This window comes from Chelonia mydas, chromosome 25, assembly GCF_015237465.2.
Source record: "Chelonia mydas isolate rCheMyd1 chromosome 25, rCheMyd1.pri.v2, whole genome shotgun sequence".
Taxonomy (NCBI): domain Eukaryota; kingdom Metazoa; phylum Chordata; order Testudines; family Cheloniidae; genus Chelonia; species Chelonia mydas.
The window spans coordinates 6,350,080-6,376,925 of NC_057858.1; the positions used below are offsets into that span (position 1 = coordinate 6,350,080).

At 46.8% G+C, this 26,846-nt stretch overlaps 1 protein-coding gene across 1 annotated transcript; it reads left to right on the forward strand.

The window, feature by feature from the left end:
* The first annotated feature begins 3,431 nt into the window (after positions 1–3,431).
* On the forward strand, positions 3,432–18,479 carry LOC122463847 (mucin-19-like). Its single transcript, XM_043536152.1, has 6 exons — positions 3,432–5,457; positions 6,633–9,434; positions 10,088–10,261; positions 11,700–14,498; positions 15,674–18,054; positions 18,405–18,479. Exons 1-6 carry the CDS (start codon positions 3,432–3,434, stop codon positions 18,477–18,479), a joined length of 10,257 nt encoding a protein of 3,418 aa, XP_043392087.1.
* The last annotated feature ends 8,367 nt before the right edge of the window (positions 18,480–26,846 follow it).

Here is a 26,846-nt window from a genome sequence, read left to right on the forward strand (position 1 = left end):
CTCTGGGCACCACCACAGAACGGGGGACACTCCCAGCATCCCCTGTCACCGCTGTTCTAGCCGAGACAACTAAAACATCACCCACTGCTACAGCAGCAGAGAGAAGTGCAGCGGCTCCGATCACCACGACCCCTGCTGAGACCACAACAACTTACACTATTATTCGAGAGCCCTCCACTGGTGCTCTGGAGACCTCTTCCCAAAATGAGACTACAGCAATAACTGGTACCACTGCAGTAGGCAAGACAACGACAATTAGTCTTTCCACTATGACACAGCCTCAGACTGGAGCAGCCACTACCACCTCTTCTGTACCACAGACCACCACTTCTCCACTAGAGACCACTTCCTGGGCTCAGACTACAAAAATAACCAGCACCACTACATTAGAGGAGAGCACCACAGTTGCCCTTGCTACCACTTCACCATCTGAGAGCACAGCTGTATCTACAACTATTAATCCAGAGACCTCCACGGCACGTCTAGAGACCACTTCTCCGACTGAGACTACAGGAATAATTAGTACCATTGCTCTTCCAACCACTTCAACCCATAAGAGCACAGCTATAACCACTTCTACCAGAGCAGAAACATTCACATCTCCTTTACAGACCGGTCCCTCAGCAGAGACGACAGCAGTAACTACTGCCACTACAGTGGAGGAGACAACCACAGTTGCCTTTCCTACTACTTCCCCAGTTGAAACAACCACCACTCTGGCTATCACCACACCAGCCCCTGCCGACACATCCCTCACTGAGACCGCAACTGGAGTCACGTCTATTTTACCGTTGACATCCACGGTCCGTCTTGAGACAAGTTTTCCCTCTGACACTACAAGAATTCCCAGCGCCTCTACAGAAGTTGAGACGACCACAGCTGCCCTTCTTGTCACTTATCCCACTGCGACCACAAGTGCAGTCACCTCCTCTGTAGCACAGACATCCACAGTTGCTGTGACGGTGACTTCTCCAGCGGAGACCACAGGGACACTGACTCCCACCACAGCAGGTCCTAAAACATCCACATCTGCTCTGGAGACCAGTTCCTCAGCTGAGATCCCAGCAGCTTTGGGCACTACCACAGAACGGGGGACACTCCCAGCATCCCCTGTCACCGCTATTCTAGCCGAGTCTACTAAAACCTCACCCATTGCTACAGCAGCGGAGAGAAGCACAGCGTCTCCGATCACCACGACCCCTGCTGAGACCACAACAACTTACACCTCCACTACCAGACAGGGAACAACCACACCTGCCCTTTTTACAACTTCCCTAGCTGAGACCACAACCGCTCTAGGCATACCGATCAGAGGAGAGACAACAGCAGCTGTGACAATCAGAACATCGCTTTCACCTACCACAGCTGCTTTGACAAGTAAGGGCATTATTTTCATCTTCCGTATCCTTTGTAGTTGCAGAATTTGCTTCCCCATTTTAAGCAGGAGGGGTCTGGGTTGTCATAGTTTTGAAGTCACATATTAAAAGAAACCATTTTTCTTTGTGTTTATGGAATTAGAATGGAGATATTTTGAGGATAAAAAAATACAAAGGTTTCATGCTACCTAGAGTAATTGGAGATTATTTGGGATAGAGGTGGCGAAATGTAGACTTTCCATGGGTATAGGAAACAAGGGAGATATGAACATAAAAGAAAGAATAATAGAAGATATGGGAATGTCTTCTTATAATAATGTTGCCTGCTTAACTGAAGTTAAATAATCTTCTTGAAAGTTATTAATGAACATAAATAAATATTGGAGGAAAGGGGATACAAACTGACAAAAAAGTTATTGAAACAGGAATTCTCTGAATTTTTCTTGGTAGTTATTTCCCATTTACAAGACTATCCTGAAAGCCTGAAATGGAAACATTTAGTACTAAGGCCCCAATTCAGTAAAATATTTAGGTCCTGGAACATGTGCTTAACATTAAGCATAGGACTAAGTTAGTCTCTTTTCAGCAAAGCATTCAAGCAACTAAGCAGTCCCACTGAAGTCAGCAGCACTGAAAAGTTCAAACTTAAAAAGTTAAAGCCTGAATGCACAAAGGGAGCTGTGGGGCTGTGATGCTCTTCTAGGCTGTTAGAAGATCAGTGTGATTCACGAAGCCTCAGTTAGAAACATAGGCTCCGACACAATGAGTGTGCAGGGATAGGAGAGAGAGAGAGAGAGAATGCGTAAGAGTGATTCTAAATATTTTTCCTCAGAGCACTCACCCGGGACGTGGGAGATTCAGGACCCAGATCCCCGGCACAAATGATTCTTTTATTGTTTATCCACAGTGCAACAGTCAGTCTTCCACATCCCAAGTGAGGACCCGAACCACTGGGCTAAAAGTTATGAGGCAGGACCTCCTCTTCCTCCTCCTCTCCACCCGAAGCTGTTTTGGGTGAACTGACCTGAGTGGCCTGCTCTGGGAGGCATGCTCAGGATATTTTACCTCTGCAGTGAATCTCTCCTGCATTCTATATGTAAATTGTGATAAAAATAGAAAAAATTCACAACTGGGCAAAAATGCTGGAATGTTGAAGCTAAAACACTGTGTATATTCACAATGACCATATATTATTGATATGCATATTCTGTGGATTTGCACTCAATATGTGGTATAAGCCCCGATGTAAAATAGTATAATGGACATACATTTCTCCACACAGATCCTGAAATAACTGAAATAATCTACCAGAAGACCATTAAGCCAATGGAACAAAATAAAGATAACAATGTCACAACTACACAGACAACTCCTGTGGTTAAGACCACCACCACCACTACGAAAAGTACAGCATTAGGGAGTACCACCAAAGCAGCAGCTCCTGTGATCCCAAACAAACCTGGAACCACAGCAACGTATCTCACAACAGGAGCAGAATCCATCACCGCAGCCCCAGTGACCACTTCCACAGCTGAGACTAAACATGCAGCTACCTCTCCGTTAGCAGAAACATCCACTTCTGCTCGTCCAACCTCCTCCCTAGCTGAGCCCAGATCACTAATTAGCACTTCCACATCAGAGCCAACCACAATTGCTCTTCCTGCTAGTTCAGCATCTGTTATGACCGTTGCAGCCACCTCTGCAACAGTAGAAACGTCCACATCTCCTCTAGAGACCAATTTCCCAGGTGAGACTACAGCGTTGCCTAGTAACAGGACAGTCGAGGGGACAACCATTGTTGTGCATCCTACCACTTCACTACCTCAGAGCACAGCTGCAGCCACCTCTGCTAGGGAAGAGACGTCCACATTTCCTCCAGAGACCACTTCTCCAGCGGAGACAACAGCAATAGCTACTAACTCAGTCAAGGAGGGAACCACAATTGTCCTCCCAAGCAGTTCACTCTATGAGAACACAGCTGCAGTCACTTCTGCTCCACCAGTGACCTCTACGGGTCCTCTACAGACCACATCCCCAGCTGAGACTACAGCAATAATGACCACCACTTCAGTAGAAAAGACAAGCACAATTCCTCTTCCTCCTATTACAACACCAGGGAGCACAGCTGGAGCCACCTCCAGTATACTAGAGACGTCCACATCCCCTGTAGAGTCCATGTCTCCAGCAATAACTAGTACCACTGCAACTGAAGAGACAAGGAGACTTCCCCTTTCTGCAAGTTCACTACCTGAAAGCACAGCTGCAGCCACCTCTACCGAAGGAGAAACATCCACCTCTCCTCCAGAGACAACTTCTGCAGCTGAAACTACAGCAATGACTAGTACCACTACAACAGAGGGGACAAGCGCAGTACCTCTTTCTACGAGTGCGCTACCTGGGAGCACAGCTAGAGCCTCCTCAACTATTCCAGAGACCTCCACAGCTCTGCTAGAGACCACATCCCCAACTGAGACGACAGCAATAATTAGTGCTACGACAATCGAGAAGACAACCACACTTTCCATTTCTACAATTTCACAACCTGAAAGCACAGTTGTATCCACCAGAACCATTGGCGAAACATCCACCTCTCCTCTAGAGATGACTTCTGCAGCTGAAACGACAGCAATAACTAGTAGCACTAGAGTAGAAGAGTCAACACCACCTCCTCTTCCTACCACTACACTTCTTAGGACCACAGCGGCAGCCACCTCTACTACTTCAGAGACCTCCACTGGTGCTCTGGAGACCTCTTCCCCAAAGGAGACTACAGCAGTAACTGGTACCACTGCAGTAGGCGAGACAACCACAATTACTCTTCCTACTACTTCACCCTATGAAAGCAAAGTTATAGCCACCTCGAGTATACCAGAGACCTCCACCTCTCCTGTAGAGACCACTTCTGCAGCTCAGACTACAGAAATACCTAGTACCAGCACAGCAGAAGAGACAACCACAGTTCCGTTTCCTACTGCTTCACTGCCTGGGATTACTGCTTCCACCACGTCTGTTCTTCAAAAGACCCCCACAGCCCTTCGAGAGACCACTTCCCTAGCTGAGACTGCAGCAAAAGCGAATGCCACTGCACTAGAAGAGACGAGCACAGTTGCCATTCCTACCACTTCTCTTCGCGAAAGCACAACAGTAGCCTCTTCTCTTATTCGCGAGATCTCCACAGCTGCTCGGGAGTCCCCGTCCCTGGCTGAGACTACAGCGATAACTCGTACGACTACGGCAGAAGAGACAACCACGGCTGCGCTTCCCACCACTTCAACCCATAAGAGCACAGCTATAACCACTTCTACCAGAGCAGAAACATTCACATTTCCTTTACAGACCGGTCCCGCAGAGATGACAGCAGGAACTACTGCCACAGTTGCCTTTCCCACTACTTCTCCAGTTGAAACAACCACCATTCCGGCTATCACCACACCAGCCCCTGCGGTCACATCCCTCACTGAGACGGCAACTGGAGTCACTTCCATTTTACCGTTGAAATCCACGGTCCGTCTTGAGACAAGTGTTCCCTCTGAGACCACAAGAATTCCCAGCGCCTCTACAGAAGTTGAGACAACCACAGCTGCCCTTCCTGTCACTTATCCCACCGCGACCACAAGTGCAGTCACCTCCTCTGTAGCAGAGACAGCTACAGTTGCTGTTACGGTGACTTCTCCAGTGGAGACCACAGGGACACTGACTCCCACCACAGCAGGTCCTAAAACATCCACATCTGCTCTGGAGACCAGTTCTTCAGCTGAGATCCCAGCAGCTTTGGGCACCACCACAGAACGGGGGACACTCCCAGCATCCCCTGTCACCACTGTTCTAGCCCAGACTACTAAAACCTCACCCATTGCTACAGCAGCAGAGAGAAGCACAGCGGCTCCAGTCACCACGACCCCTGCTGAGACCACAACAACTTACACCTCCACTACCAGACAGGGAACAACCACACCTGCCCTTTTTACAACTTCCCCAGCTGAGACCACAACCGCTTTGGGTGTCCCTATCAGAGGGGCGACAGCAGCCATCTCTGTGACAACCACAACATCGCTGTCACCTAACACAGCTGCTTTGACAAGTAAGGGCATTGTTTTCATCTTGCGTATCCTTTGTAGTGGCAGAATTTGCTTCCCCGTGAGTCCAGACCCATTTTAAGCAGGAGGGGTCGGCGTTGTCATCCTTTTGAAGTCACACATTAGAAGAAACCATTTTTTTTAGTGTTGATGGAATTAGAATGGAGATATTTTGAGGATAAAAAAATACGAAGGTTTCATGCTACCTAGAGTAATTGGATACTATTTGGGATAGAGGTGGCGAAATGTAGACTTTCCATGGCTATAGGAAACAAGGGAGATATGAACATAAAAGAAAGAATAATAGAAGCTATGGGAATGTCTTCTTATAATAATGTTGCCTGCTTAACTGAAGTTAAATAATCTTCTTGAAAGTTATTAATGAACATAAATAAATATTGGAGGAAAGGGGATAGAAACTGACAAAAACGGTATTGAAACAGGAATTCTCTGAATTTTGCTTGGTAGTTATTTCACATTTGCAAAACTATCTTGAAAGCCTGAAAGGGAAACATTAAGTACTAACGCCCCAATTCAGTAAAATATTTAGGTCTTTGAGCACGTGCTTAACATTCGGCATAGTTAGTCTCTTTTCAGCAAAGCATTCAAGCAACTGAGCAGTCTCACTGAAGTCAGCGGCACTGAAATGTTCAAACTTAAAAAGTTAAAGCCTGAATGCACAAAGGGAGCTGTGGTGCTGTGACGCTCTTCTAGGCAGTCAGAAGATCAGTGTGATTCACGAAGCCTCAGTTAGACACCTAGGCTCCTACACAATGAGTGTGCAGAGATAGGAGGAGACAGAGAGAACGCGTAAGAGTGATTCTACATCTCTTTCATGAGAGCACTCACTCGGGACGTGGGAGATTCAGGACCCAGATCCCCTGCACAAGTGATTCTTTTATTGTTTATCCACAGTGCAACAGTCAGTCTTCCACATCCCAAGTGAGGACCCGAACCACTGGGCTAAAAGTTAAAGACAGAAGTTAAGACAGAAAAGTTAAGAAGTTAAGTTAGAAAAAATTCACAACTGGGGAAAAATGTTGGAATGTTTCAGCTAAAACACTGTGTATATTCACAATGACCATATATTATTGTTATGCATATTCTGTGGATTTGCACTCAATATGTGGTAAAAGCACCTATGTAAAATACCTTAATGGTTATACATTTCTCTACACAGATCGTGAAATAACTGAAATAATCTACCAGAAGACCGTTAAGGCAGTGGAACAAAATAAAGATAATAATGTCACAACAACACAGACAACTCCAGTGGTTAAAACCACCACCACCACGACGAAAAGTACAACATTAGAGAGTACCACCAAAGCAGCAGCTCCTGTGATCCCAAACAAACCTGGGACCACAGCAACGTATCCCACAACAGGAGCAGAATCCATCACCGCAGCCCCAATGACCACTTCTACAGCTGAGTCTAAAACTGCAGCTACCTCTACGTTAGCAGAGACATCCGCTTCTGCTCATCCAACCTCCTCCCTAACTGAGCCCACATCACTAATCAGCACTTCCACATCAGAGCCAACCACAATTGCTCTTCCTGCTAGTTCAGCGTCAGTTATGACCGTTGCAGCCACCTCTGCAACAGCAGAAACGTCCACATCTCCTCTAGAGACCAATTTCCCAGGTGAGACTACAGCGTTGCCTAGTAACAGGACAGTCGAGGGGACAACCATTGTTGCGCCTCTGACCACTTCACTACCTCAGAGCACAGCTGCAGCCACCTCCGCTTGGGAAGAGACATCCACATTTCCTCCAGAGACCACTTCTCCAGCGGAGACAACAGCAATAGCTACTAACTCAGTCAAGGAGGGAACCACAATTGTCCTCCCAAGCAGTTCACTCTATGAGACCACAGCTGCAGTCACTACTGCTCCACCAGTGACCTCTACGGGTCCTCTACAGACCACATCCCCAGCTGAGACTACAGCAATAATTAGTAGCACTACAGTAGAAAAGACAAGCACAATTCCTCTTCCTCCCATTACAACACCAGGGAGCACAGCTGCAGCCACCTCCAGTATACTAGAGACGTCCACATCCCCTGTAGAGTCCATGTCTCCAGCAATATCTAGTACCAGTGCAACTGAAGAGACAACGAGACTTCCCCTTTCTGCAAGTTCACTACCTGAAAGCACAGCTGCAGCCACCTCTACCGAAGGAGAAACATCCACCTCTCCTCCAGAGACAACTTCTGCAGCTGAAACTACAGCAATGACTAGTACCACTACAACAGAGGGGACAAGCGCAGTACCTCTGTCTACGAGTGCGCTACCTGGGAGCACAGCTAGAGCCTCCTCAACTATTCCAGAGACCTCCACAGCTCTGCTAGAGACCACATCCCCAGCTGAGACGACAGCAATGATTAGTGCTACGACAATCGAGGAGACAACCACACTTTCCATTTCTACAATTTCACAACCTGAAAGCACAGTTGTATCCACCAGAACCATTGGCGAAACATCCACCTCTCCTCTAGAGATGACTTCTGCAGCAGAAACGACAGCAATAACTAGTAGCACTAGAGTAGAAGAGTCAACACCACCTCCTCTTCCTACCACTACACTTCTTAGGACCACAGCGGCAGCCACCTCTACTACTTCAGAGACCTCCACTGGTGCTCTGGAGACCTCTTCCCCAAAGGAGACTACAGCAGTAACTGGTACCACTGCAGTAGGCGAGACAACCACAATTACTCTTCCTACTACTTCACCCTATGAAAGCAAAGTTATAGCCACCTCGAGTATACCAGAGACCTCCACCTCTCCTGTAGAGACCACTTCTGCAGCTCAGACTACAGAAATACCTAGTACCAGCACAGCAGAAGAGACAACCACAGTTCCGTTTCCTACTGCTTCACTGCCTGGGATTACTGCTTCCACCACTTCTGTTATTCAAAAGACCCCCACAGCCCTTCGAGAGACCACTTCCCTAGCTGAGACTGCAGCAAAAGCGAATGCCACTGCACTAGAAGAGACGAGCACAGTTGCCATTCCTACCACTTCTCTTCCTGAAAGCACAACAGTAGCCTCTTCTCTTATTCGCGAGATCTCCACAGCTGCTCGGGAGTCCACGTCCCTGGCTGAGACTACAGCGATAACTAGTACGACTACGGCAGAAGAGACAACCACGATTGCGCCTCCCACTACTTCAACCCATAAGAGCACAGCTATAACCACTTCTACCAGAGCAGAAACATTCACATCTCCTTTACAGACCGGTCCCGCAGAGATGACAGCAGGAACTACTGCCACAGTTGCCTTTCCCACTACTTCTCCAGTTGAAACAACCACCATTCCGGCTATCACCACACCAGCCCCTGCGGTCACATCCCTCACTGAGACGGCAACTGGAGTCACTTCCATTTTACCGTTGAAATCCACGGTCCGTCTTGAGACAAGTGTTCCCTCTGAGACCACAAGAATTCCCAGCGCCTCTACAGAAGTTGAGACAACCACAGCTGCCCTTCCTGTCACTTATCCCACCGCGACCACAAGTGCAGTCACCTCCTCTGTAGCAGAGACAGCTACAGTTGCTGTTACGGTGACTTCTCCAGCGGAGACCACAGGGACACTGACTCCCACCACAGCAGGTCCTAAAACATCCACATCTGCTCTGGAGACCAGTTCCTCAGCTGAGATCCCAGCAGCTTTGGGCACCACCACAGAACGGGGGACACTCCCAGCATCCCCTGTCACCACTGTTCTAGCCCAGACTACTAAAACCTCACCCATTGCTACAGCAGCAGAGAGAAGCACAGCGGCTCCAGTCACCACGACCCCTGCTGAGACCACAACAACTTACACCTCCACTACCAGACAGGGAACAACCACACCTGCCCTTTTTACAACTTCCCCAGCTGAGACCACAACCGCTTTGGGTGTCCCTATCAGAGGGGCGAGAACAGCAGCCATCTCTGTGACAACCACAACATCGCTGTCACCTACCACAGCTGCTTTGACAAGTAAGGGCATTGTTTTCATCTTGCGTATCCTTTGTAGTGGCAGAATTTGCTTCCCCGTGAGTCCAGACCCATTTTAAGCAGGAGGGGTCTGCGTTGTCATAGTTTTGAAGTCACACATTAGAAGAAACCATTTTTCTTAGTGTTGATGGAATTAGAATGGAGATATTTTGAGGATAAAAAAATACGAAGGTTTCATGCTACCTAGAGTAATTGGATACTATTTGGGATAGAGGTGGCGAAATGTAGACTTTCCATGGGTGTAGGAAACAAGGGAGATATAAACATAAAAGAAAGAATAATAGAAGATATGGGAATGTCTTCTTATAATAATGTTGCCCGCTTATGATATTTCATATTATGCATAGCATATTTCCACGATATGCTATGCATCCGATGAAGTGAGCTGTAGCTCACGAAAGCTCATGCTCAAATAAACTGGTATTGAAACAGGAATTCTCTGAATTTTTCTTGGTAGTTATTTCCTATTTAAAAGTTCACAACTGGGCAAAAATGCTGGAATGTTGAAGCTAAAACACTGTGTATATTCACAATGACCATATATTATTGATATGCATATTCTGTGGATTTGCACTCAATATGTGGTATAAGCCCTGATGTAAAATAGTATAATGGACATACATTTCTCCACACAGATCCTGAAATAACTGAAATAATTTACCAGAAGACCATTAAGCCAATGGAACAAAATAAAGATAACAATGTCACAACTACACAGACAAGTCCTGTGGTTAAGACCACCACCACCACTACGACCGCCTCTGCAACAGCAGAAATGTCCACATCTCCTTTACAGACCAATTTCCCGGGTGAGACTACAGCATTACTCAGTAACAGGACAGTCGAGGGGACAACCATTGTTGCGCATCCTACCACTTCACTACCTCAGAGCACAGCTGCAGCCATCTCTGTGACAACCACAACATCACTTTCACCTACCACAGCTGCTTTGACAAGTAAGGACATTTTTTTCATCTTACGTATCCTTTGTAGTTGCAGAATTTGCTTCCCCATGTGTCCAGACCCATTTTAAGCAGGAGGGGTCTGGGTTCTCATACTTTTGAAGTCACATGTTAAAAGAAACCATTTTTCTTCGTGTTTATGGAATTAGAATTGAGATATTTTGAGGATAAAAAATTACAAAGGTTTCATGCTACCTAGAGTAATTGGATATTATTTGGATAGAGGTGGCAAAATGTAGACTTTCCATGGGTATAGGAAACAAGGGAGATGTGAACATAAAAGAAAGAATAAAGAGAACATATGGGAGAGTCTTATTATAATAATGTTGCCTGCTTAACTGAAGTTAAATGATCTTCTTGAAAGTTATTAATGAACATAAATAAATACTGGAGAAAGGGGACACAAACTGACAAAAACAGTATTGAAACAGGAATTCTCTGAATTTTTCTTGGTAGTTATTTCCCATTTGCAAAACTATCTTGAAAGCCTGAAATGGAATCATTAAGCATTCAGGCCCAAATTCATTAAAATATTTAGTTCCTGGAGCACGTGCTTAACATTCAGCATAGGACTAAGTTAGTCTCCTTTCAGCAAAGCATTCAAGCAACTGAGCAGTCTCACTGAAATCAGCAACACTGAAAAGTTCAAACTTAAAAAGTTAAAGCCTGAATACACAAAGGGAGCTGTGGGGCTGTGATGCTCTTCTAGGCTGTTAGAAGATCAGTGTGATTCACGAAGCCTCAGTTAGACACCTAGGCTCCTACAGAATGAGTGTGCAGGGATAGGAGGAGAGAGAGAGAATGCGTAAGAGTGATTCTAAATATTTTTCCTCAGAGCATTCACCCGGGGCGTGGGGGATTCAGGACCCAGATCCCCTGCACAAATGATTCTTTTATTGTTTATCCACAGTGCAACAGTCAGTCTTCCACATCCCAAGTGAGGACCCGAACCACTGGGCTAAAAGTTATGAGGCAGGACCTCCTCTTCCTCCTCCTCTCCCCCCGAAGCTGTTTTGGGTGAACTGACCTGAGTGGCCTGCTCTGGGAGGCATGCTCAGGATATTTTACCTCTGCAGTGAATCTCTCCTGCATTCTATATGTAAATTGTGATAAACATAGAAAAAATTCACAACTGGGGAAAAATGTTGGAGTGTTTCAGCTAAAACACTGTATATATTCACAATGACCATATATTATTGATATGCATGTTCTGTGGATTTGCACTCAATATGTGGTATAAGCACCTATGTAAAATAGTATAATGGACATACATTTCTCCACACAGATCCTGAAATAACTGAAATAATCTACCAGAAGACCATTAAGCCAATGGAACAAAATAAAGATAACAATGTCACAACTACACAGACAACTCCTGTGGTTAAGACCACCACCACCACTACGAAAAGTACAGCATTAGGGAGTACCACCAAAGCAGCAGCTCCTGTGATCCCAAACAAACCTGGAACCACAGCAACGTATCTCACAACAGGAGCAGAATCCATCACCGCAGCCCCAGTGACCACTTCCACAGCTGAGACTAAACATGCAGCTACCTCTCCGTTAGCAGAAACATCCACTTCTGCTCGTCCAACCTCCTCCCTAGCTGAGCCCAGATCACTAATTAGCACTTCCACATCAGAGCCAACCACAATTGCTCTTCCTGCTAGTTCAGCATCTGTTATGACCATTGCAGCCACCTCTGCAACAGTAGAAACGTCCACATCTCCTCTAGAGACCAATTTCCCAGGTGAGACTACAGCGTTGCCTAGTAACAGGACAGTCGAGGGGACAACCATTGTTGTGCATCCTACCACTTCACTACCTCAGAGCACAGCTGCAGCCACCTCTGCTAGGGAAGAGACGTCCACATTTCCTCCAGAGACCACTTCTCCAGCGGAGACAACAGCAATAGCTACTAACTCAGTCAAGGAGGGAACCACAATTGTCCTCCCAAGCAGTTCACTCTATGAGAACACAGCTGCAGTCACTTCTGCTCCACCAGTGACCTCTACGGGTCCTCTACAGACCACATCCCCAGCTGAGACTACAGCAATAATGACCACCACTTCAGTAGAAAAGACAAGCACAATTCCTCTTCCTCCTATTACAACACCAGGGAGCACAGCTGGAGCCACCTCCAGTATACTAGAGACGTCCACATCCCCTGTAGAGTCCATGTCTCCAGCAATAACTAGTACCACTGCAACTGAAGAGACAAGGAGACTTCCCCTTTCTGCAAGTTCACTACCTGAAAGCACAGCTGCAGCCACCTCTACCGAAGGAGAAACATCCACCTCTCCTCCAGAGACAACTTCTGCAGCTGAAACTACAGCAATGACTAGTACCACTACAACAGAGGGGACAAGCGCAGTACCTCTTTCTACGAGTGCGCTACCTGGGAGCACAGCTAGAGCCTCCTCAACTATTCCAGAGACCTCCACAGCTCTGCTAGAGACCACATCCCCAACTGAGACGACAGCAATAATTAGTGCTACGACAATCGAGAAGACAACCACACTTTCCATTTCTACAATTTCACAACCTGAAAGCACAGTTGTATCCACCAGAACCATTGGCGAAACATCCACCTCTCCTCTAGAGATGACTTCTGCAGCTGAAACGACAGCAATAACTAGTAGCACTAGAGTAGAAGAGTCAACACCACCTCCTCTTCCTACCACTACACTTCTTAGGACCACAGCGGCAGCCACCTCTACTACTTCAGAGACCTCCACTGGTGCTCTGGAGACCTCTTCCCCAAAGGAGACTACAGCAGTAACTGGTACCACTGCAGTAGGCGAGACAACCACAATTACTCTTCCTACTACTTCACCCTATGAAAGCAAAGTTATAGCCACCTCGAGTATACCAGAGACCTCCACCTCTCCTGTAGAGACCACTTCTGCAGCTCAGACTACAGAAATACCTAGTACCAGCACAGCAGAAGAGACAACCACAGTTCCGTTTCCTACTGCTTCACTGCCTGGGATTACTGCTTCCGCCACGTCTGTTCTTCAAAAGACCCCCACAGCCCTTCGAGAGACCACTTCCCTAGCTGAGACTGCAGCAAAAGCGAATGCCACTGCACTAGAAGAGACGAGCACAGTTGCCATTCCTACCACTTCTCTTCGCGAAAGCACAACAGTAGCCTCTTCTCTTATTCGCGAGATCTCCACAGCTGCTCGGGAGTCCCCGTCCCTGGCTGAGACTACAGCGATAACTCGTACGACTACGGCAGAAGAGACAACCACGGCTGCGCTTCCCACCACTTCAACCCATAAGAGCACAGCTATAACCACTTCTACCAGAGCAGAAACATTCACATTTCCTTTACAGACCGGTCCCGCAGAGATGACAGCAGGAACTACTGCCACAGTTGCCTTTCCCACTACTTCTCCAGTTGAAACAACCACCATTCCGGCTATCACCACACCAGCCCCTGCGGTCACATCCCTCACTGAGACGGCAACTGGAGTCACTTCCATTTTACCGTTGAAATCCACGGTCCGTCTTGAGACAAGTGTTCCCTCTGAGACCACAAGAATTCCCAGCACCTCTACAGAAGTTGAGACAACCACAGCTGCCCTTCCTGTCACTTATCCCACCGCGACCACAAGTGCAGTCACCTCCTCTGTAGCAGAGACAGCTACAGTTGCTGTTACGGTGACTTCTCCAGTGCAGACCACAGGGACACTGACTCCCACCACAGCAGGTCCTAAAACATCCACATCTGCTCTGGAGACCAGTTCTTCAGCTGAGATCCCAGCAGCTTTGGGCACCACCACAGAACGGGGGACACTCCCAGCATCCCCTGTCACCACTGTTCTAGCCCAGACTACTAAAACCTCACCCATTGCTACAGCAGCAGAGAGAAGCACAGCGGCTCCAGTCACCACGACCCCTGCTGAGACCACAACAACTTACACCTCCACTACCAGACAGGGAACAACCACACCTGCCCTTTTTACAACTTCCCCAGCTGAGACCACAACCGCTTTGGGTGTCCCTATCAGAGGGGCGACAGCAGCCATCTCTGTGACAACCACAACATCGCTGTCACCTAACACAGCTGCTTTGACAAGTAAGGGCATTGTTTTCATCTTGCGTATCCTTTGTAGTGGCAGAATTTGCTTCCCCGTGAGTCCAGACCCATTTTAAGCAGGAGGGGTCGGCGTTGTCATCCTTTTGAAGTCACACATTAGAAGAAACCATTTTTTTTAGTGTTGATGGAATTAGAATGGAGATATTTTGAGGATAAAAAAATACGAAGGTTTCATGCTACCTAGAGTAATTGGATACTATTTGGGATAGAGGTGGCGAAATGTAGACTTTCCATGGCTATAGGAAACAAGGGAGATATGAACATAAAAGAAAGAATAATAGAAGCTATGGGAATGTCTTCTTATAATAATGTTGCCTGCTTAACTGAAGTTAAATAATCTTCTTGAAAGTTATTAATGAACATAAATAAATATTGGAGGAAAGGGGATAGAAACTGACAAAAACGGTATTGAAACAGGAATTCTCTGAATTTTGCTTGGTAGTTATTTCACATTTGCAAAACTATCTTGAAAGCCTGAAAGGGAAACATTAAGTACTAACGCCCCAATTCAGTAAAATATTTAGGTCTTTGAGCACGTGCTTAACATTCGGCATAGTTAGTCTCTTTTCAGCAAAGCATTCAAGCAACTGAGCAGTCTCACTGAAGTCAGCGGCACTGAAATGTTCAAACTTAAAAAGTTAAAGCCTGAATGCACAAAGGGAGCTGTGGTGCTGTGACGCTCTTCTAGGCAGTCAGAAGATCAGTGTGATTCACGAAGCCTCAGTTAGACACCTAGGCTCCTACACAATGAGTGTGCAGAGATAGGAGGAGACAGAGAGAACGCGTAAGAGTGATTCTACATCTCTTTCATGAGAGCACTCACTCGGGACGTGGGAGATTCAGGACCCAGATCCCCTGCACAAGTGATTCTTTTATTGTTTATCCACAGTGCAACAGTCAGTCTTCCACATCCCAAGTGAGGACCCGAACCACTGGGCTAAAAGTTAAAGACAGAAGTTAAGACAGAAAAGTTAAGAAGTTAAGTTAGAAAAAATTCACAACTGGGGAAAAATGTTGGAATGTTTCAGCTAAAACACTGTGTATATTCACAATGACCATATATTATTGTTATGCATATTCTGTGGATTTGCACTCAATATGTGGTAAAAGCACCTATGTAAAATACCTTAATGGTTATACATTTCTCTACACAGATCGTGAAATAACTGAAATAATCTACCAGAAGACCGTTAAGGCAGTGGAACAAAATAAAGATAATAATGTCACAACAACACAGACAACTCCAGTGGTTAAAACCACCACCACCACGACGAAAAGTACAACATTAGAGAGTACCACCAAAGCAGCAGCTCCTGTGATCCCAAACAAACCTGGGACCACAGCAACGTATCCCACAACAGGAGCAGAATCCATCACCGCAGTTCCAATGACCACTTCTACAGCTGAGTCTAAAACTGCAGCTACCTCTACGTTAGCAGAGACATCCGCTTCTGCTCATCCAACCTCCTCCCTAACTGAGCCCACATCACTAATCAGCACTTCCACATCAGAGCCAACCACAATTGCTCTTCCTGCTAGTTCAGCGTCAGTTATGACCGTTGCAGCCACCTCTGCAACAGCAGAAACGTCCACATCTCCTCTAGAGACCAATTTCCCAGGTGAGACTACAGCGTTGCCTAGTAACAGGACAGTCGAGGGGACAACCATTGTTGCGCCTCTGACCACTTCACTACCTCAGAGCACAGCTGCAGCCACCTCCGCTTGGGAAGAGACATCCACATTTCCTCCAGAGACCACTTCTCCAGCGGAGACAACAGCAATAGCTACTAACTCAGTCAAGGAGGGAACCACAATTGTCCTCCCAAGCAGTTCACTCTATGAGACCACAGCTGCAGTCACTACTGCTCCACCAGTGACCTCTACGGGTCCTCTACAGACCACATCCCCAGCTGAGACTACAGCAATAATTAGTAGCACTACAGTAGAAAAGACAAGCACAATTCCTCTTCCTCCCATTACAACACCAGGGAGCACAGCTGCAGCCACCTCCAGTATACTAGAGACGTCCACATCCCCTGTAGAGTCCATGTCTCCAGCAATATCTAGTACCAGTGCAACTGAAGAGACAACGAGACTTCCCCTTTCTGCAAGTTCACTACCTGAAAGCACAGCTGCAGCCACCTCTACCGAAGGAGAAACATCCACCTCTCCTCCAGAGACAACTTCTGCAGCTGAAACTACAGCAATGACTAGTACCACTACAACAGAGGGGACAAGCGCAGTACCTCTGTCTACGAGTGCGCTACCTGGGAGCACAGCTAGAGCCTCCTCAACTATTCCAGAGACCTCCACAGCTCTGCTAGAGACCACATCCCCAGCTGAGACGACAGCAATGATTAGTGCTACGACAATCGAGGAGACAACCACACTTTCCATTTCTACAATTTCACAACCTGAAAGCACAGTTGTATCCACCAGAACCATTGGCGAAACATCCACCTCTCCTCTAGAGATGACTTCTGCAGCAGAAACGACAGCAATAACTAGTAGCACTAGAGTAGAAGAGTCAACACCACCTCCTCTTCCTACCACTACACTTCTTAGGACCACAGCGGCAGCCACCTCTACTACTTCAGAGACCTCCACTGGTGCTCTGGAGACCTCTTCCCCAAAGGAGACTACAGCAGTAACTGGTACCACTGCAGTAGGCGAGACAACCACAATTACTCTTCCTACTACTTCACCCTATGAAAGCAAAGTTATAGCCACCTCGAGTATACCAGAGACCTCCACCTCTCCTGTAGAGACCACTTCTGCAGCTCAGACTACAGAAATACCTAGTACCAGCACAGCAGAAGAGACAACCACAGTTCCGTTTCCTACTGCTTCACTGCCTGGGATTACTGCTTCCACCACTTCTGTTATTCAAAAGACCCCCACAGCCCTTCGAGAGACCACTTCCCTAGCTGAGACTGCAGCAAAAGCGAATGCCACTGCACTAGAAGAGACGAGCACAGTTGCCATTCCTACCACTTCTCTTCCTGAAAGCACAACAGTAGCCTCTTCTCTTATTCGCGAGATCTCCACAGCTGCTCGGGAGTCCACGTCCCTGGCTGAGACTACAGCGATAACTAGTACGACTACGGCAGAAGAGACAACCACGATTGCGCCTCCCACTACTTCAACCCATAAGAGCACAGCTATAACCACGTCTACCAGAGCAGAAACATTCACATCTCCTTTACAGACCGGTCCCGCAGAGATGACAGCAGGAACTACTGCCACAGTTGCCTTTCCCACTACTTCTCCAGTTGAAACAACCACCATTCCGGCTATCACCACACCAGCCCCTGCGGTCACATCCCTCACTGAGACGGCAACTGGAGTCACTTCCATTTTACCGTTGAAATCCACGGTCCGTCTTGAGACAAGTGTTCCCTCTGAGACCACAAGAATTCCCAGCGCCTCTACAGAAGTTGAGACAACCACAGCTGCCCTTCCTGTCACTTATCCCACCGCGACCACAAGTGCAGTCACCTCCTCTGTAGCAGAGACAGCTACAGTTGCTGTTACGGTGACTTCTCCAGCGGAGACCACAGGGACACTGACTCCCACCACAGCAGGTCCTAAAACATCCACATCTGCTCTGGAGACCAGTTCCTCAGCTGAGATCCCAGCAGCTTTGGGCACCACCACAGAACGGGGGACACTCCCAGCATCCCCTGTCACCACTGTTCTAGCCCAGACTACTAAAACCTCACCCATTGCTACAGCAGCAGAGAGAAGCACAGCGGCTCCAGTCACCACGACCCCTGCTGAGACCACAACAACTTACACCTCCACTACCAGACAGGGAACAACCACACCTGCCCTTTTTACAACTTCCCCAGCTGAGACCACAACCGCTTTGGGTGTCCCTATCAGAGGGGCGAGAACAGCAGCCATCTCTGTGACAACCACAACATCGCTGTCACCTACCACAGCTGCTTTGACAAGTAAGGGCATTGTTTTCATCTTGCGTATCCTTTGTAGTGGCAGAATTTGCTTCCCCGTGAGTCCAGACCCATTTTAAGCAGGAGGGGTCTGCGTTGTCATAGTTTTGAAGTCACACATTAGAAGAAACCATTTTTCTTAGTGTTGATGGAATTAGAATGGAGATATTTTGAGGATAAAAAAATACGAAGGTTTCATGCTACCTAGAGTAATTGGATACTATTTGGGATAGAGGTGGCGAAATGTAGACTTTCCATGGGTGTAGGAAACAAGGGAGATATAAACATAAAAGAAAGAATAATAGAAGATATGGGAATGTCTTCTTATAATAATGTTGCCCGCTTATGATATTTCATATTATGCATAGCATATTTCCACGATATGCTATGCATCCGATGAAGTGAGCTGTAGCTCACGAAAGCTCATGCTCAAATAAACTGGTATTGAAACAGGAATTCTCTGAATTTTTCTTGGTAGTTATTTCCTATTTAAAAGTTCACAACTGGGCAAAAATGCTGGAATGTTGAAGCTAAAACACTGTGTATATTCACAATGACCATATATTATTGATATGCATATTCTGTGGATTTGCACTCAATATGTGGTATAAGCCCTGATGTAAAATAGTATAATGGACATACATTTCTCCACACAGATCCTGAAATAACTGAAATAATTTACCAGAAGACCATTAAGCCAATGGAACAAAATAAAGATAACAATGTCACAACTACACAGACAAGTCCTGTGGTTAAGACCACCACCACCACTACGACCGCCTCTGCAACAGCAGAAATGTCCACATCTCCTTTACAGACCAATTTCCCGGGTGAGACTACAGCATTACTCAGTAACAGGACAGTCGAGGGGACAACCATTGTTGCGCATCCTACCACTTCACTACCTCAGAGCACAGCTGCAGCCATCTCTGTGACAACCACAACATCGCTTTCACCTACCACAGCTGCTTTGACAAGTAAGGACATTTTTTTCATCTTACGTATCCTTTGTAGTTGCAGAATTTGCTTCCCCATGTGTCCAGACCCATTTTAAGCAGGAGGGGTCTGGGTTCTCATACTTTTGAAGTCACATGTTAAAAGAAACCATTTTTCTTCGTGTTTATGGAATTAGAATTGAGATATTTTGAGGATAAAAAATTACAAAGGTTTCATGCTACCTAGAGTAATTGGATATTATTTGGATAGAGGTGGCAAAATGTAGACTTTCCATGGGTATAGGAAACAAGGGAGATGTGAACATAAAAGAAAGAATAAAGAGAACATATGGGAGAGTCTTATTATAATAATGTTGCCTGCTTAACTGAAGTTAAATGATCTTCTTGAAAGTTATTAATGAACATAAATAAATACTGGAGAAAGGGGACACAAACTGACAAAAACAGTATTGAAACAGGAATTCTCTGAATTTTTCTTGGTAGTTATTTCCCATTTGCAAAACTATCTTGAAAGCCTGAAATGGAATCATTAAGCATTCAGGCCCAAATTCATTAAAATATTTAGTTCCTGGAGCACGTGCTTAACATTCAGCATAGGACTAAGTTAGTCTCCTTTCAGCAAAGCATTCAAGCAACTGAGCAGTCTCACTGAAATCAGCAACACTGAAAAGTTCAAACTTAAAAAGTTAAAGCCTGAATACACAAAGGGAGCTGTGGGGCTGTGATGCTCTTCTAGGCTGTTAGAAGATCAGTGTGATTCACGAAGCCTCAGTTAGACACCTAGGCTCCTACAGAATGAGTGTGCAGGGATAGGAGGAGAGAGAGAGAATGCGTAAGAGTGATTCTAAATATTTTTCCTCAGAGCATTCACCCGGGGCGTGGGGGATTCAGGACCCAGATCCCCTGCACAAATGATTCTTTTATTGTTTATCCACAGTGCAACAGTCAGTCTTCCACATCCCAAGTGAGGACCCGAACCACTGGGCTAAAAGTTATGAGGCAGGACCTCCTCTTCCTCCTCCTCTCCACCCGAAGCTGTTTTGGGTGAACTGACCTGAGTGGCCTGCTCTGGGAGGCATGCTCAGGCTATTTTACCTCTGCAGTGAATCTCTCCTGCATTCTATATGTAAATTGTGATAAACATAGAAAAAATTCACAACTGGGGAAAAATGTTGGAGTGTTTCAGCTAAAACACTGTGTATATTCACAATGACCATATATTATTGATATGCATGTTCTGTGGATTTGCACTCAATATGTGGTATAAGCACCTATGTAAAATAGTATAATGGACATACATTTCTCCACACAGATCCTGAAATAACTGAAATAATCTACCAGAAGACCATTAAGCCAATGGAACAAAATAAAGATAACAATGTCACAACTACACAGACAACTCCTGTGGTTAAGACCACCACCACCACTACGAAAAGTACAGCATTAGGGAGTACCACCAAAGCAGCAGCTCCTGTGATCCCAAACAAACCTGGAACCACAGCAACGTATCTCACAACAGGAGCAGAATCCATCACCGCAGCCCCAGTGACCACTTCCACAGCTGAGACTAAACATGCCGCTACCTCTCCGTTAGCAGAAACATCCACTTCTGCTCGTCCAACCTCCTCCCTAGCTGAGCCCAGATCACTAATTAGCACTTCCACATCAGAGCCAACCACAATTGCTCTTCCTGCTAGTTCAGCATCTGTTATGACCATTGCAGCCACCTCTGCAACAGTAGAAACGTCCACATCTCCTCTAGAGACCAATTTCCCAGGTGAGACTACAGCGTTGCCTAGTAACAGGACAGTCGAGGGGACAACCATTGTTGTGCATCCTACCACTTCACTACCTCAGAGCACAGCTGCAGCCACCTCTGCTAGGGAAGAGACGTCCACATTTCCTCCAGAGACCACTTCTCCAGCGGAGACAACAGCAATAGCTACTAACTCAGTCAAGGAGGGAACCACAATTGTCCTCCCAAGCAGTTCACTCTATGAGAACACAGCTGCAGTCACTTCTGCTCCACCAGTGACCTCTACGGGTCCTCTACAGACCACATCCCCAGCTGAGACTACAGCAATAATGACCACCACTTCAGTAGAAAAGACAAGCACAATTCCTCTTCCTCCTATTACAACACCAGGGAGCACAGCTGGAGCCACCTCCAGTATACTAGAGACGTCCACATCCCCTGTAGAGTCCATGTCTCCAGCAATAACTAGTACCACTGCAACTGAAGAGACAAGGAGACTTCCCCTTTCTGCAAGTTCACTACCTGAAAGCACAGCTGCAGCCACCTCTACCGAAGGAGAAACATCCACCTCTCCTCCAGAGACAACTTCTGCAGCTGAAACTACAGCAATGACTAGTACCACTACAACAGAGGGGACAAGCGCAGTACCTCTTTCTACGAGTGCGCTACCTGGGAGCACAGCTAGAGCCTCCTCAACTATTCCAGAGACCTCCACAGCTCTGCTAGAGACCACATCCCCAACTGAGACGACAGCAATAATTAGTGCTACGACAATCGAGAAGACAACCACACTTTCCATTTCTACAATTTCACAACCTGAAAGCACAGTTGTATCCACCAGAACCATTGGCGAAACATCCACCTCTCCTCTAGAGATGACTTCTGCAGCTGAAACGACAGCAATAACTAGTAGCACTAGAGTAGAAGAGTCAACACCACCTCCTCTTCCTACCACTACACTTCTTAGGACCACAGCGGCAGCCACCTCTACTACTTCAGAGACCTCCACTGGTGCTCTGGAGACCTCTTCCCCAAAGGAGACTACAGCAGTAACTGGTACCACTGCAGTAGGCGAGACAACCACAATTACTCTTCCTACTACTTCACCCTATGAAAGCAAAGTTATAGCCACCTCGAGTATACCAGAGACCTCCACCTCTCCTGTAGAGACCACTTCTGCAGCTCAGACTACAGAAATACCTAGTACCAGCACAGCAGAAGAGACAACCACAGTTCCGTTTCCTACTGCTTCACTGCCTGGGATTACTGCTTCCGCCACGTCTGTTCTTCAAAAGACCCCCACAGCCCTTCGAGAGACAACTTCCCTAGCTGAGACTGCAGCAAAAGCGAATGCCACTGCACTAGAAGAGACGAGCACAGTTGCCATTCCTACCACTTCTCTTCGCGAAAGCACAACAGTAGCCTCTTCTCTTATTCGCGAGATCTCCACAGCTGCTCGGGAGTCCCCGTCCCTGGCTGAGACTACAGCGATAACTCGTACGACTACGGCAGAAGAGACAACCACGGCTGCGCTTCCCACCACTTCAACCCATAAGAGCACAGCTATAACCACTTCTACCAGAGCAGAAACATTCACATTTCCTTTACAGACCGGTCCCGCAGAGATGACAGCAGGAACTACTGCCACAGTTGCCTTTCCCACTACTTCTCCAGTTGAAACAACCACCATTCCGGCTATCACCACACCAGCCCCTGCGGTCACATCCCTCACTGAGACGGCAACTGGAGTCACTTCCATTTTACCGTTGAAATCCACGGTCCGTCTTGAGACAAGTGTTCCCTCTGAGACCACAAGAATTCCCAGCGCCTCTACAGAAGTTGAGACAACCACAGCTGCCCTTCCTGTCACTTATCCCACCGCGACCACAAGTGCAGTCACCTCCTCTGTAGCAGAGACAGCTACAGTTGCTGTTACGGTGACTTCTCCAGTGGAGACCACAGGGACACTGACTCCCACCACAGCAGGTCCTAAAACATCCACATCTGCTCTGGAGACCAGTTCCTCAGCTGAGATCCCAGCAGCTTTGGGCACCACCACAGAACGGGGGACACTCCCAGCATCCCCTGTCACCACTGTTCTAGCCCAGACTACTAAAACCTCACCCATTGCTACAGCAGCAGAGAGAAGCACAGCGGCTCCAGTCACCACGACCCCTGCTGAGACCACAACAACTTACACCTCCACTACCAGACAGGGAACAACCACACCTGCCCTTTTTACAACTTCCCCAGCTGAGACCACAACCGCTTTGGGTGTCCCTATCAGAGGGGCGACAGCAGCCATCTCTGTGACAACCACAACATCGCTGTCACCTAACACAGCTGCTTTGACAAGTAAGGGCCTTGTTTTCATCTTGCGTATCCTTTGTAGTGGCAGAATTTGCTTCCCCGTGAGTCCAGACCCATTTTAAGCAGGAGGGGTCGGCGTTGTCATCCTTTTGAAGTCACACATTAGAAGAAACCATTTTTTTTAGTGTTGATGGAATTAGAATGGAGATATTTTGAGGATAAAAAAATACGAAGGTTTCATGCTACCTAGAGTAATTGGATACTATTTGGGATAGAGGTGGCGAAATGTAGACTTTCCATGGCTATAGGAAACAAGGGAGATATGAACATAAAAGAAAGAATAATAGAAGCTATGGGAATGTCTTCTTATAATAATGTTGCCTGCTTAACTGAAGTTAAATAATCTTCTTGAAAGTTATTAATGAACATAAATAAATATTGGAGGAAAGGGGATAGAAACTGACAAAAACGGTATTGAAACAGGAATTCTCTGAATTTTGCTTGGTAGTTATTTCACATTTGCAAAACTATCTTGAAAGCCTGAAAGGGAAACATTAAGTACTAACGCCCCAATTCAGTAAAATATTTAGGTCTTTGAGCACGTGCTTAACATTCGGCATAGTTAGTCTCTTTTCAGCAAAGCATTCAAGCAACTGAGCAGTCTCACTGAAGTCAGCGGCACTGAAATGTTCAAACTTAAAAAGTTAAAGCCTGAATGCACAAAGGGAGCTGTGGTGCTGTGACGCTCTTCTAGGCAGTCAGAAGATCAGTGTGATTCACGAAGCCTCAGTTAGACACCTAGGCTCCTACACAATGAGTGTGCAGAGATAGGAGGAGACAGAGAGAACGCGTAAGAGTGATTCTACATCTCTTTCATGAGAGCACTCACTCGGGACGTGGGAGATTCAGGACCCAGATCCCCTGCACAAGTGATTCTTTTATTGTTTATCCACAGTGCAACAGTCAGTCTTCCACATCCCAAGTGAGGACCCGAACCACTGGGCTAAAAGTTAAAGACAGAAGTTAAGACAGAAAAGTTAAGAAGTTAAGTTAGAAAAAATTCACAACTGGGGAAAAATGTTGGAATGTTTCAGCTAAAACACTGTGTATATTCACAATGACCATATATTATTGTTATGCATATTCTGTGGATTTGCACTCAATATGTGGTAAAAGCACCTATGTAAAATACCTTAATGGTTATACATTTCTCTACACAGATCGTGAAATAACTGAAATAATCTACCAGAAGACCGTTAAGGCAGTGGAACAAAATAAAGATAATAATGTCACAACAACACAGACAACTCCAGTGGTTAAAACCACCACCACCACGACGAAAAGTACAACATTAGAGAGTACCACCAAAGCAGCAGCTCCTGTGATCCCAAACAAACCTGGGACCACAGCAACGTATCCCACAACAGGAGCAGAATCCATCACCGCAGCCCCAGTGACCACTTCCACAGCTGAGACTAAAACTGCAGCTACCTCTACGTTAGCAGAGACATCCACTTCTGCTCGTCCAACCTCCTCCCTAACTGAGCCCACATCACTAATCAGCACTTCCACATCAGAGCCAACCACAATTGCTCTTCCTGCTAGTTCAGCATCAGTTATGACCGTTGCAGCCACCTCTGCAACAGCAGAAACGTCCACATCTCCTCTAGAGACCAATTTCCCAGGTGAGACTACAGCGTTGCCTAGTAACAGGACAGTCGAGGGGACAACCATTGTTGCGCCTCTGACCACTTCACTACCTCAGAGCACAGCTGCAGCCACCTCCGCTTGGGAAGAGACATCCACATTTCCTCCAGAGACCACTTCTCCAGCGGAGACAACAGCAATAGCTACTAACTCAGTCAAGGAGGGAACCACAATTGTCCTCCCAAGCAGTTCACTCTATGAGACCACAGCTGCAGTCACTACTGCTCCACCAGTGACCTCTACGGGTCCTCTACAGACCACATCCCCAGCTGAGACTACAGCAATAATGACCACCACTTCAGTAGAAAAGACAAGCACAATTCCTCTTCCTCCTATTACAACACGAGGGAGCACAGCTGGAGCCACCTCCAGTATACTAGAGACGTCCACATCCCCTGTAGAGTCCATGTCTCCAGCAATAACTAGTACCACTGCAACTGAAGAGACAAGGAGACTTCCCCTTTCTGCAAGTTCACTACCTGAAAGCACAGCTGCAGCCACCTCTACCGAAGGAGAAGCATCCACCTCTCCTCCAGAGACAACTTCTGCAGCTGAAACTACAGCAATGACTAGTACGACTACAACAGAGGGGACAAGCGCAGTAACTCTTTCTACGAGTGTGCTACCTGGGAACGCAGCTAGAGCCTCCTCAACTATTCCAGAGACCTCCACAGCTCTGCTAGAGACCACATCCCCAGCTGAGACGACAGCAATAATTAGTGCTACGACAATCGAGGAGACAACCACACTTTCCATTTCTACAATTTCACAACCTGAAAGCACAGTTGTATCCACCAGAACCATTGGCGAAACATCCACCTCTCCTCTAGAGATGACTTCTGCAGCTGAAACGACAGCAATAACTAGTAGCACTAGAGTAGAAGAGTCAACACCACCTCCTCTTCCTACCACTACACTTCTTAGGACCACAGCGGCAGCCACCTCTACTACTTCAGAGACCTCCACTGGTGCTCTGGAGACCTCTTCCCCAAAGGAGACTACAGCAGTAACTGGTACCACTGCAGTAGGCGAGACAACCACAATTACTCTTCCTACTACTTCACCCTATGAAAGCAAAGTTATAGCCACCTCGAGTATTCCAGAGACCTCCACCTCTCCTGTAGAGACCACTTCTGCAGCTAAGACTACAGAAATACCTAGTACCAGCACAGCAGAAGAGACAACCACAGTTCCGTTTCCTACTCCTTCACTGGCTGGGATTACTGCTTCCACCACTTCTGTTATTCAAAAGAGCCCCACAGCCCTTCAAGAGACCACTTCCCTAGCTGAGACTGCAGCAAAAGGGAATGCCACTGCACTAGAAGAGACGAGCACAGTTGCCTTTCCTACCACTTCTCTTCCTGAAAGCACAACAGTAGCCTCTTCTCTTATTCGCGAGATCTCCACAGCTGCTCGGGAGTCCCCGTCCCTGGCTGAGACTACAGCGATAACTAGTACGACTACAGCAGAAGAGACAACCACGGCTGCACCTCCCACCACTTCAACCCATAAGAGCACAGCTATAACCACTTCTACCAGAGCAGAAACATTCACATTTCCTTTACAGACCGGTTCCGCAGAGATGACAGCAGGAACTACTGCCACAGTTGCTTTTCCTACTACTTCCCCAGTTGAAACAACCACC